Source organism: Scleropages formosus, chromosome 5 (assembly GCF_900964775.1).
Source record: "Scleropages formosus chromosome 5, fSclFor1.1, whole genome shotgun sequence".
Classification (NCBI taxonomy): domain Eukaryota; kingdom Metazoa; phylum Chordata; class Actinopteri; order Osteoglossiformes; family Osteoglossidae; genus Scleropages; species Scleropages formosus.
Window position 1 is genome coordinate 5,761,539 of NC_041810.1, and position 14,094 is coordinate 5,775,632.

The 14,094-nt window shown below is 39.3% G+C and overlaps 1 protein-coding gene across 1 annotated transcript in view; it reads left to right on the forward strand.

The window, feature by feature from the left end:
- The window catches only part of LOC108930778 (follistatin-related protein 5-like), a 116,566-nt gene that overhangs the window by 76,066 nt on the left and 26,406 nt on the right, over window positions 1-14,094 (forward strand). The window contains exon 7 of the mRNA XM_018746188.2: window positions 7,466-7,632. Within this exon, the coding sequence (XP_018601704.2) occupies window positions 7,466-7,632 (167 nt within the window). The remainder of the gene's footprint in view (window positions 1-7,465; window positions 7,633-14,094) is intronic.

A 14,094-nucleotide genomic window follows, 5' to 3' on the forward strand; every position in this document is an offset into this window, starting at 1 on the left:
ACAGCACGTAACGTCGACTCCTAATATCTCCTGAGCCGCAGGTGTGGGTTTGGGGTCCTGTTCAGGGTGCGCTGAGTTTGTCTGTTAATCCTCATGTTTGTAACCACAGATATGCATGGAACAAGGCACTGGCAAACTGCTTCTCTTACTCCCATGCTGCGAAAATATTTATTAAATGTTTTGTGGTTAATGTGCTTATGGGAAAAAATAACTTAAAGCAATTTGCAAAGTACTCGCAAATGAGTGTTTGCTATGAGTCAAGACTGACTCGATGGCACATACATAATGCATGCAACCCTGGTTTATTCTTTTGTACCAGATATAGTCTTTTCATGCAGAGGAGAGTTTCTCTCATTTAAGTCACCAGAAATAAAAATATTATTGTGTGACACTGTAACATGTCTGACATTTTTGCATCTGAATCTCTCGCTCTCATACTCCTTGTATTTTTTCTCTGAGATGCACGTCGCTTTGGAGAGAAGCTTCTGCTGAATGAGTAAGTGTAAATGTAATGTAAATGTGAGGATACATTGCCCTGATATGTGCTGAAAACTGTGTCCTTCAAGGTACATTGTACCTTACCATCCACTTTAGAGCCTTGAACTGCAACCGGGTTAAGGAATGCAGTGTTACTCTATCCGCCCATGCAGTGTCTTGAAAAGATAAAGGTTTAAAAGTCCCACTTGTATACAGCAGTTGAAGTGCCTGCTTGGTGGTCCCATGCGTGAAATGTAAAGCAAGACGGTTCTCGGTTCTGGCTCTGTTGTGTGGTGGAACGACCTCCCCCTCTCACTCAGAACTGCCGAATCCCTGTCCACATTTAAAAAGGGTCTTTAAACTCACCTCTTCCGGACTCACTTCGCCCATCATCTCTTAAGTTCATGTAAGGTGTAAATTTTCATGCACTATAACTTTAAGATGATGCCCAGATAGGCCTTTACACAGCTACTCCTGCAATGTAACGTAAATGTTTATATGCATCTCAAAAAAAAAAAAAAATTACTAGGAAGATCATTAGGAATCGTAGATATTCCGATAAAGTTTTATGCAGCTACTGGTGTGATGAACATTGGTTCATATGGTGGAAAGAAACAAACTAACTGTACTTAAGAATCACACGACTCCATTAAAAGTGTCTCTTTCTGCTAATGTAATGAACACATTGAAATTTTCGATGAGATCTACGTTGCTTTGGAGAAAAGTATCTGATTTATGAATACGTGTAAATGTAAGTGTACATACTGTATGTTTTGCCTGTAATTATGTCTAAACCTTTTTTGATTTTTTTAATATTCTTTACAGGTATTCCAGTTGAGTGCTATGCAATGTTTATATTTCAAATTCCATGCGTAGCACAAGAGTTTCAGGGGAGATGTGCAGTTTGCCGCCAAGGTCACAGTGTGATTGATTTCAAGCAGCTGCTGTGCAGGAACCAACACAAGTAAATGTACAAAATGCGACAGATGGAAAACAGAAGCAGAGCTTTATTACAGTGATGTAAACACAAACTACCCGTATTTTAAAGTATGGGGATCGATTCCCCTTCAGGATGTGTTATTTCCTAAAACATGATACAGATTTCAAACAGGCAAAAGAAAAAGAACAAAACAAAAGCAGCAAATAAATACACCTTTATTTTCTGGAGTGTTTTGAAAAAAATTATGTTATATGTATAAAATGTATTTTAGTTATGTCACTGGCGATTTGCCAAAAACATGGACAAGTTCCACATGTACAGTTTGTCTCTTCAAATAAGATATTTCCTGTGCTGTTTGCCGGAAGATCGTAGGATGAGAGAACGTTAATGGAACTTTTCGAGTGCAACACGAAGAGCCGAGATGACTATGGTGCCGCCTGCACTGATTCCATCAAAGCCGAGATGTGTTCCACCGATGGTTCAATGCCACGCCGAACACATCATTAGAACAGAGTATAGAGTATGGACTTTTTTTCACCTTCTGTGAGCATTGCTGTTTGTTCCTCCGCATTTTGACGTTTTCTTCCCATGTTAAATACTATACATCTTAAATTATATATGAACCTTTTTACAGTGTGTCTTTTTATTTATTTATACAGAAGCATATCAGAATCAGAATGAGTTTTACTGGCCAGCGTACTGACCAGCATGCTATTTACAGACAAAAAAACAAACAGAATAACAGAATGAATAAATAACATATTAACCGAGTATACAAACATGAGAGTATAAATAGTAGTATAGATGAAAAAAGTAAATAAATAAGAATAATAAGAAGAATTAAATTACACATATTGTTGGATAATGTTGCCCTGACAGGAGACCTATAGAGGATTGTTAACTGTTCATGAGAGTGATGGCCTGAGGGAAAAAACTGTTCTTCTATTTTATTCTTGTATCTCGTCAGTCTGTTGGAAAGTGTTCTGTAACGTATAACAATATGTATTTTTTTTTTTCTTTTTTTTTTGCAAAAAGTGCTTGCAAAATGCCCGGTGCATCGACTCAGCCATGTCAGCCCAGCATTTAAGATTAATCTAATCTACTGAGGAAATAATTTTCCGATCCGATTTTCCGATAATTTTCCGATCACCGGAAGCCTTGTCTGGCGGTGGTCACTAATTCCCTTTCCTCTAATGATGACATTCTGTTCTTTCTGCTCACAGTGGGTTGTGTACTTGCTGGAACACAAATGGTGATCTTGGCACGATGCAAAGCTGACGGAAAAGAATTACTGTACATTTAAAGTACCTGAAGTGGTCCGTTCTACTTTTACCACAGATAATGAAACAAGAACAGAGCTGCGCAAAAAATTAAAGCGAATATTACTTTGAGAAATTGCTACATTTGTATCCCATTTTGACCCCCAACATCAGACCATGAATGAGCAGATATATCGAATCCATATACAAACTGGTATCAGGTCGCACCTGGTTGGGACTCCATTTGAAACTCATCTTGGGGTCACCTGAGCATCTTGGATGTGACAGATATTGACAGAGATGGACATCAGCTTGTGGACTGAATTGAATGATGAAGACAATTTTCATTTATTCATTCATTCATTCATTCTTGGTAACATCTGGGGCGATTACTCACTCACTCACTCACTCACTCACTCACACATATACATACTGAGGGCAATGTATAGTCATTGGTCCACATGATCATGAGAAGAAATTCACATGAAAACAAGGGGAACATGCCAACCACACAGACTGAGCTAGACTTGAATACTGGAGGTGTTTCTTTGTGTTCCAACTGGAAGTAAAGAGCAAGATTCTTTTGACCAATAAAAATCAGTCATCCCTAATATCATATAACTGACGCATATATATCAATGCTGCCCAGAAAGGGAGGGCATCCGCTGGTGCTTGGACCTCCAGAGGTTTATTTTTTCTCCCCATCATTATGACTGGAAGTTTTTTCCTCTCCTCAGCTGCCAGCTGACTTATTTGACAGACTCAGCCATACATTATTATCACTGTTCTGTAACTGTCCTCCTCATATCTATTGTTCAGTGCTCTGTGACACTGCTGAGAAGAGCGATCTATAAAAATAAATCCAACCTGAAGCAAATATGAAATGTAAGAGCACCAGACTTGCCAAGCTATGGATTTCTATTCTGCATTATTTGTGACTGAGCCTGGATAGAAGTTCTCCTTCTAGCATCCGTGCAAAACCTGTGCGAACTCCCCTGGAAGGTTTTTCCCACTGCGCGCAAACGGGACAGCATGTCGTGGAAAAATGTCTCAAAAGTATATGCGGTTTTTTTGACATCTCAAAATATTCGTGCTGTGTTTCGGGGTTCAGCACAAAAAAGAATTTGTATAATTTGTATCATAATTTGTAAAATTAGTAAGAAAGGGGAGAGGACATACAAATTTAATATCCTGGTAAATTTATGTGTGCTCTCCCTTTTGTTCATAATTTTGTATAAACTAGGGGATCCTGAGCACTGCACCTCCTGTCTTGTTCTTTATACCTAGTCGAGCGCATCTTCAAGTGAAAGTCAAGCCAAAGTGGCTTCATTGTCATGTCCACCACATACAGCTGGCACGGTATAGAGTGAAACAAAACAGCGTTCCTCCAGGACCATGGTGCTACATAAAAAGCAATGTATTTATTCATTTAACTGATACTTTTCTCCAAAGTGACTTACAGTGTTAAAGTTACAATTATTTACCCATTGTTATACAGCTGGGTAATTCTACTGGAGCAATTTAGGGTAGGTACCTTGCTCGGGGGTACTATGTGGGGATCGAACCAGTGACCTTTAAATCCAAAGGTAGCACCTGTAACTACGATGCCACCCATATTGTATTGCAATGCTCCATTATAATATGTTATAATATATTACAATATATTATATAACAATGATATATTACAATATATTATACAACAACGATATATTACAATGTATTATAATACGTATATACAATAAAAACAATATATTACAATATAATAATAACTCTGGTAAGATAGCTCTAATAAGAACTCATGCTCTTTTCAATATAATAATTTAAGTTATCTTGCATGCGCTGGTGCAAGTTCAGCTAATACTAGTCCGCATGCTGCAATTGGCCGGGCCTTTTATAAAGCTGACCTCGAATATGTGCATTACCCCAAACCGTGACTTTCACCGCGATGCATTTATTTTGTGTTACTGTCGTATTTCCTGCTGGATGTTAAAACTTTTTTTTTCTTTTTTCCTGCTACCCCTCCAATCTAATGGATGTAAGCTGTAAAAGGAGGTCTCCGCCGCCGCATCAAAAGGCTCACAGATGTGTGGAGCGGTGTTACGGTTCTCCGGAGGATACGTTCAGTACGTGTTCCTTTTGCTGGAAACAAAGAGCCCAACACTGCGGACCCCAAGAGGCCCCAATGACATTTTGTGTTGGAGGAGCAACAGTAGTTTACAGCTACATGGGAACCAGAATGGTGCTTTTTTACTTTTCAAACCTCTGGCAGGACGAATATATCCTGTAGTTAAAAAAACAAGTTTTACAACAGAACACATTAGACAGAACAGTTGAACTAATGTGGAACTGGAGAGTTTATGTTGGCTACAATTCAAGCTCGGTGCAGGTTTTTATCCATTTTATGCCACCAGCCGTTTTCAACATAGTCTGGTTGCGTAATTCTGTCATCGGGGTCTTTGGATAGACACCAGCTATTACCTCCACAGTATGTTTGCACGATTATGAAGTCGTATTAATTGCAGATTAATTTATTTCTTTTTCCAGCTCAGATCTGCCCAAAGGAAGAGCATGGAAGTGCCGTATTTATCCGAATATAACTCATACTTTTTTCCCCAAAATTCAAGTAAAAATTTGGGGCATGAAATATACGTGAATTTTGCGAAACTAAACTTTTGTTTACACCAATATCGCACATTAAACCCAGTCGCTCTAAACTCACACCCTGCTGCTCGATTGCCATGTTTTTCTGCAAAATCTACAACTTTGAGTTCAAAACCAGAACTGCAACTTGAACGTTTTTCCATATTTCAAGCAAAAATTACCGGTAAAATTTACAAGACATGAGATGGATCGGTTCGGAACAATGTTTCACGAATGACTTATGAGAAGTGATGCGAAAGCGGAGCATGAAACGGACAACAATGGTCGGCCGCTACGCATATGATCGCTGCGCTATTGAGAAAAAATTGCGTGAATCAACAACAAAGGCGACCCGACGATTGTTGAAATGCTGATTCTCTTTAACCGAATTATCTGGAACTGCCGTAACAACATTCATTATCTATTTCTTACAGTTTTAAACTTTTTTTTCACGTACGAGGTGAATGCAAACTTTTTTATTTTCTTTTTTCGTCAAGTAAAATTAGGGGTGCGAGATATACGCAAGGGTGGAGTTATATTAGAGTAAATACGGTAAAAGTGTGCTACTTTTTGTATGGGCTTAGCTTTCTCATTTGTGGGCCTGGTTTTTATTTATTTATTTATTTATTTATTTATTTATTTATTTGTTAACACTGGGCTATTCAGCTTTCTTGTTCAGGAACCTCTTGTTGCTCTGCAGACAGGTTAATGGCACTACTTAGAGTCTCCTATTATATTTAGCAGCGCCAGCCTGTGGGAGCGGAACAAATTGAGTTACTTGGCTTTTTTACTCAAATTGTAGATAAATACTCATTACCGCAGGAGCATTAAAAGCACACAAGTGTTGTTGCGTAATGGTATGAAAGGAGCGTTGAGAAGGTCTGTTGAAGTACAGTACGCTTTTTTTTTTTTTCCTCCCAGTTTTTATTCTCTATGAACGGCCAGCTTGCTGAAATGCTCCACTAAGGTTTTTACTCCCCATGAGTCAAGATTAGTCTTTGGCAAGATTTTTCAAAATTGCTATCTATTTATCTTTTACTAGTGCGTCCCCCCCCCCCCAGTAGATGTGGTCCAGGTAGACGTATATTCGTCAACCAGACTAAACCAAGCGCGGTCTCCATAGCTGTGGCAATGCCATCTGAGTGCTGCTCATGACCTTGCAGTTAACCTCCACAGGTCATGGGGCAAAGACGACAAGCACTTAAGTCTCCATTTGTGTTTACATTTATTTATTTAGCAGATGCTTTTCTCCAAAGCAACTTGTAGTGCGCTATGCCGTGTTATCAGCCCACACACCTTATTCACCAAGGTGACTTACACTGCTAGATACACTACTTACAATGGGTCACTCATCCATACATCAGTGGAACACACACACTCTCTCTCTGTCATTCACACGCACGGGTGAACCTGAACAGCATGTCTTTGGGAGTGTGGGAGGAAACCAGAGCACCCGGAGGAAACCCACACAGACACGGGGAGAACATGCAAACTCCACACAGACTGAGTGATGATCAAACCCACGTCATCTTACACCACCCAGGCGCTGTGAGACAGTAGTACTACTCACTGTGACACCATGCCACCCAGGTATGTGGCATCCAGCTGTTTCACCATCCCCAGCATACCGTACATTCTGGCAGCAAGTCATACATGCTGGGTTTGAACTAGAATGCAGTACTATATTGGGCCACCCTTTGCTGTATTGTTCACGCATCAACAAATTCACTCAGCAGAAGTACTTCTTTTGCAAATTACTGAGTGTTCATTTACGTTCCGTGTTATCAATGAGACATATTGGGTAAATGGACAGGTCGGATATGATCATAATCGTATGTGATCTGATTTGTCAGGCTGTACCTCTTTTTGAACATATAATATCTATAAAGGAAACAGCTGTCTTTTGCCTTTTCACATTTGAAAATTACTTTCCCAATTTTTCAGCATGTGATATTTTGGACACAGCGAATATTTAATGGTATTCGAAACAGCTGGAGTGACGGTGTGCTCTTCTGTAAGAAGGGAAAAAGAAAGGCAAATGGCAGATATTCATAAATCCTCCACTCCTTCCCATACGAGCCAGTATGAAGCAGGAAGATGCTGAGCCTTTTCTCACTGCGTCTGTCTCTTTGTCTCACTCTCTCTGCAGAAGTTCTCGAGCTGAATCTTCCCGAAGACCAGAAAGTGAGAGTCACCACTGTGATGGTGGGTCAGAGTGTGGTTCTGACCTGTGACATCACAGGGACACAGAGACCACCGATTGTCTGGAAGCGCAACAAGCACGTCCTCAACACCCTGTCTCTCGAGGATGTCAGCGTAAGTAGCCACACATTTGCATGTACATGTATTCATTTATCAGATGCTTTTCTCCAAAGCAACATACATCTCATAGAAAATACAGTGTGTTTATTACATTAACAGGAAGAGACACTTTGATGCAGACGCGTGATTCTTAAGTGCAGTTAGTTTCTTTCCACCATACGAACAAATATTCATCGCATGAGTAGCTGCATAAAACTTTATCGGAATATTGATGATTCCTGATCACCTTCCTAGTAATTTTTTTCTGAGATACATATAATAATTTATGTTACATTACAGGAGTATCTGTGTAAAGGTTTATCCGGGCATCATCTTAAAGTTATAGGGCATGAACATTTATACCTTACACAAACTTACGAGATGATGGGTGAAGTGAGTCCGGAAGAGGTGAGTTTTCAGACCCTTTTTAAATGTGTGCAGAGATTCAGCAGTTCTGAGTGAGAGGGGGAGGTTGTTCCACCAAAACGGAACCAGAACCGAGATCCCCCGTGCTTTCTTTTTTACGTGGGACTCCCAAGTGGGCAGATGTGGAACAGCGTAGCAATCTGGTTCGGGTGTAGCAGATGATCAATTCTTGTAGATATCTGGGAGAAGTTCTATTGATGCATTTGCAGGCTATAACCAGGGTCTCAAATTTGATCCGGACCCCAGCGACATAAAGTCACACTGCTAATTGCGGTTCTTCACACTGATAAAATGATGTGGACAATCTCACACAACTGTTTTAAAACGCCCTCCAGTTAACACTCTACTGATAGTGTCTCATTCGCCAATATTCTGATCAGTGCTGCTGCTTTGCACTCAGAGCAGCCAAGTTTGAATCCCATCTGCTCTTATAATACCCTTGAGCAAACTTCTTACTTTCCTAAATTGCCCAGCCATAAAACTGGATAGAATATAAATAACTTAATATTGTAAGTCATGTTGGAGACAAGCATCAGCTAAAGCTCAGTCTGGAAAGGAGAAGCCGGCATGAAGTTTTAGAAGGTAACAGGTAGTGTAGTGTTTAGAGCCACTTCCTTTGGATCTGAAGGTTGTGGGTTTGATCCTCACCTCTTGCTGTAGTCCTCTTGAGCAACATACTCCAATACTAAATTACTTCAATAAAAAAAAAAACCACCTGTATAAATGGGTAAATAATTATAAGTTTATAACAGTAATAATTGTAGCCTGAACACTGTAAGTCACTTTGGAAAAAAGTGTCAGCTAAATGAATAAATGCAACGTAAATGGAGAGCGGTGTGAATTTCTGGCATCGGCACAGAGTGCCAAGTAGCGGTTGTGTCAGTCTGTAATCTTTAATGAGAGGCACTCAATAAATATACAAGTGAGATGTTGAGTATTCCCGGCCGTCTTTGCACAGCTGTTGCATTTTCAGTGTGATTCAGTCACCAGTGAGGAAAGACAAAAGTCAGTGGTGTTGTTAATGTAACGTTACACGTTCGCAGCATTATTCAGGACACTCGACTCATAGTGCTAGAGTTACATGTGTATTTTACAGTGATTTACCATACAGGCAGTTTATGTTCGTGTAAGAACAGGACAGTACTTACTCATGTAATGGCTTAGAATGCACAGTAAAGAAGTACAAACAGCTGCAGTGTTACGTAACTTGCATTTTTTACAATAATTTGTTGTGAAACGTCCGCGGAAATATTTGTATTACAAACATCGAGCCATTTAGAACAAACACGGAGAATAATTAATATAGTTAATGTGAATGCCACGGGTATTTCTTGCATAAATTTATACAGAGAACACAATATGCTACAAATGTGAATTCAATAAAGTTTTGCAGAGTTTTTCTTTAATCTGAAAAGCGATGAAAACATAGGGAACATCTGGAGACCAGTAATTTATAGCTGCAAAAATAAATATCTGGGACCCACGTGAATTCGTAGCGCTGGGATGTTTTGCATGCTCCATCTCCCCGCAGCTATTTCTGAGAGCAATTAATATGGTCAAGGTTCATCGCTCGTCCTTGAATGCCGCAGCCGCTCTTCTCGAGACTCGATCCCGTGACCTTAGCGAAGGCCGTAATTATAGGAGGCGTGCCGTTTTCCTTCGTGCCGCTGCTTGCGGGCCACGCGGGTCATGTGGGAAGGGATATGCCTCAGTGGAGCTGTACAGGCATCAAAACCACATCTCATGAGTAGGGCCAAGAGAGACTGTTGGCACGGTCTGTTTTTTCATGGGCTTTATAACAAGTTACAGCAACAGCTATAACTTTAATGTACTAGACTATGGGTTAATATAACAACTTTTACAATTCCAGCAGTATTTTTGAATACAGGTGCGATGAGGTAATCAAAAGGTGATGTTCCTTGTGCTTTAAATATAAATGAGCAGACGTGACTGCAAGAAGATGACTTCCACTTTATATATTTAGGTATTTGTTTTCTTCCCAGTTTCGTTGCTTTCCTTTTGCTTTCTTCTAATTGGCTCCGTTCCCCCACGGAGCAGCTACAAGGATCTCAACCCCCCGCTGTGCACCGTGGCCTCCGGTGTGGTTTGTGTGGTGGCGGATGAGCCAGTGAGTCAGGTGCAGGGGTGCTTATTTTACTGCTACAAATGGATCTTTCCCAGCTGTGTAATGAATGAATGTCGGTGGCAACAAAAACACGTGGAGCGCAAAGATGAAAATACACATGATCCCCTCTGAAATATAGACAATACAGCAGTCATCCCTTGTCCTCGAGGGATATGCTCCAAGACACCCCAGTGGATCCCTGAAATCGCAGATAGTACCGAACCCTTTACAGGTATGCGTCGCTTAACGTCCTTCCGCACGACGTCCGACTGCATATACGTCCGACGTCCCGTAAGGTTATAATAGAGTTGAGAAAACTCGATCGGCTAACGAGACAAAGCAGACGTAAGCGGCCGTAGTACATCTATAAATAAAGTTTTTTTTTTTTAATAAATTAATTTTCCATTTATTATTTTCAGACAGCGGTTGACCGCAGGTCACTGAAACCGCGGATAAGGGAGGACCCCTGTAATAACAGCAATAGCTTTTAATTTGGATTTTTTTGTACGCAGTGCCACTGCTTTCCTTATCTGCTTCCTGGCACACTAATAATTATTTTATTGTTTCATAGCTAAATAAAATTGGGCATAATATTTGCATATTAATGTATAGTAGTCATGTGAAGGGATTTGTTTGGTAACTTTGTGCATTGTATCTCCCTCATTTGCTTTTGCTTTATTACTATAAAGTAAGATTTTGTATTAAGATCGATTCTTACACCAGAAACCAAGTAAATGTCCGATGTTTTTTTTTTTTTTTTTAGCCGCTTAATCGTTTTTGCTTTGGTACAGAAGTAGGTTACTTATGTGCTTGAAAACCCGGTACATCAGGATGTGCTGAGCATTAATTTACCTGGGAATCATCCTGGTTTAGTTATGCTTTATATACCAGCTCTGTACTTCCAGGAAAAATGGCACATTCTTTTCAGACAGTCCACTGATGTCAAGTTATGTAGCACAATGAAATAAATATATATAATATATATATATATATATATATATATATATGTTGACATGCTTTGAATATAAATCCCAAAATCTTCCTACATTTTTATAGTTTACTTTCAAGTCTCTATCTCAAATTGTAAAGGTGTCAACATAATATGTAAACATATTTGCATCGACCATTTTTAAAAAATATATTTTCTGTTTTAAAAATAAATCAGCTAATTTCATCTCCTCACTTGTTAGCTGTACAAGGACAAAATGACTGATGTGTGTTTCTGGGATGGAGCCGTCTTTGAAAATAATTAAATTTGAAGCAATTTCCTAAAATCCATTGTGTGCTAATGATGCCACTAGATCAATGACTGAGTTTCAAATTGGACCGTGACTTTGGATTCACACTAAATACCCTTCCTAATGAGGCAGCTAAGTGGCACCTGGTACACAAAATTGTACTGGGACTTTTCCACCCTCTGTTATTTATTTTTTAATATTCATTTCTGGTTATCATAGGAACATGCAGACTTTTAAGTTTATAAAGTACAAATCTTTGTTGTTTAGAGAAAAATCATACTTTTTTTCAAATAACATACAGTATACACGTGTTCTGATAGATTATATATTACATTATTAGCATTTTTTTGTAAAAAGATTTTGAAAAAAGGAAAAAAGTAAAGAAAAACTCCTCTACAGATAGAGCATGATGGTTTTGAAAGTGGAATGTGATGGAATTTATGATTATGAAGGCTGGTTTAAATACTGTCACCATTCCTGGGTTTGTGTATTGAGATCCCCATAAAGACACTGGAATAAAATGAAAGATCTTACAATAGTTGCAGTTGAATATTCTCAGTAGATTTTACCACAGGCACCTTTGTAGGAACATGATGTGAGTTTAATTGTCTCTGCTGTATAAATAGTACATGTGCTGTATGGGCTTCATAGTTTTTTGTTCCCTCTGGGACACTTGGAGTTTTATACGATTATGATGAATGTCTCTACCCATTTCCTAAACCATATAATACTGGGTACTTGGAGTGCTGCACATCGAGGGAAAAAAAAATCTCATTACAATTTGCTTCTCTTGTTTCAAAACTGAAATATTTACATAATGACCTGATATGAATGCATGATGAATTAATGAGACACTATAGGAAATCACAGTCAATTTCACAATACTGCTGGGGAAGCGAGGGCAACAACCATTTCTCAACAACCTCAGATTCAAATATATTATATACATTAACAATTGTGGGTGCGGTGGCGCAGTGGGTTGGACCGCAGTCCTGCTCCCCGGTGGGTCTGGGGTTTGAGTCCCGCTTGGGGTGCTTTGCGGTGGACTGGCGTCCCATACTGGGTGTGTCCCCTTCCCCCTCCGGCCTTACGCCCTGTGTTACCGGGTAGGCTCCGTGACCCCGTATGGGACAAGCGGTTCTGAAAACATTAATAATCTTTACATAATCATGCTTCTTAAAATAACAAAATCCTTCATATATGGTATTCATTTTATTTTACTTTTCTGCTTTGTCTCTTGCTTTTTTCACTATTTATTGCCATTAATGTAACATGTATGAAAGTTCAGACCACTTATACAAATTATGAGGAACCAGATGTAGTATCTATCATCTGATACATGGGTAATGTAAATAACCACGGTGTTTGATACATACCCTAATGGCTTGATATATGCAATTTTATGCATAGTCCCACACTGTGATACACGGTGCTTGACACGCAGATTTTACAGTTTACGTTTACATTTCATTATCTTATAATTACATGACGATGCTTGATATAGAGTTTCCTGCAGTTTGCAGCTGTCACATCTGCTTTGAGCTCATTATATTATTTTCTTGTTACCCTTTTTTGTGTCGGAAGGGTTTTGCTAAAATAAATGCTATTTTCTTGTTTTACAGATTCCTCATGAGGTAGGTAAAGAGATATATTTTCTTGACCATCTTCATTTGTTGTAAAAGCCTATGAAGCTAATGGAAGGAAATAGCTCATTACAAATAAAGGATTAGGCAGAAGCACATGTATGGCCTAAACGCTGAGTTTTTGATATCGTATCTAGCAGAGGGTGGATGGGTCGGGTGAATTTAGTGGCAGCACTGTGGCTTCCTCGCCGGTCCTCAGGTCCATCATCAGGGACTTTCAGCCCCACACAGCAGGCCACGTGGGGGGAAGATGGGCTCTGGTGCAGCTCGTTCCACCCACTGAGTCTCATTCCACCGTCACCATTTTTTACACAGGAGGCGACGGGAAACGCGACGCGCTGGGTCGTTTTTTCTTTCCGAAATACAGCCTTTAATCCCTTTGTGGGGACCTTCGCACTTGTTATTTATCGAGCCGCCGCACCGCGATTTGGTAAACAGCAATTAAAATGGCCAAGACATTCGTGAGGTGAAGGGCAGAAAATTAACAAATCTGGCACTTTTACAAACATCCAAAGGCTAATTTAAAAAGGGGATGGACACATATTTTAGTCCTTGCCCAGACCTCCTGACATTTTCTGGTGATGCTGTCTAGTAACATTGAACCTCATGCATTTATCCAGAGAACAGAGTAAAAAAAAAAAAAAAAGAAAATAATATTAGAAGAATCATTTTTAGTGTGCACTTAAAGTGTAGCATCAGTCTGCATGCTTTTCTTGTTGTCCTCCAATTACTCTTGTGCATAGCGAGTCATTAGCTTAAAGGCTTTTATAATTGTGTTTTTGCTCCATTTATCGATTTCACGTTTTATTTTTATGTTTGGCTTGTGCTGTTGCCACATCTCATTTTATTTGCGTTATAAAAAGTGAGCACTTTAAAGATTTTTGTGTCACCCGGTAGATTCATTTCTTTTAGTTTCTGGGACATTTTGGGTCAGTCAACGATGTTTTACTTAATTTATTTGAATTTTATACATTAATAATTACCTCTTTTTCTTGCTGCTGGTTCATGGTGTAACACTGTATGTTGCTATTGAAGTGTAACAGTA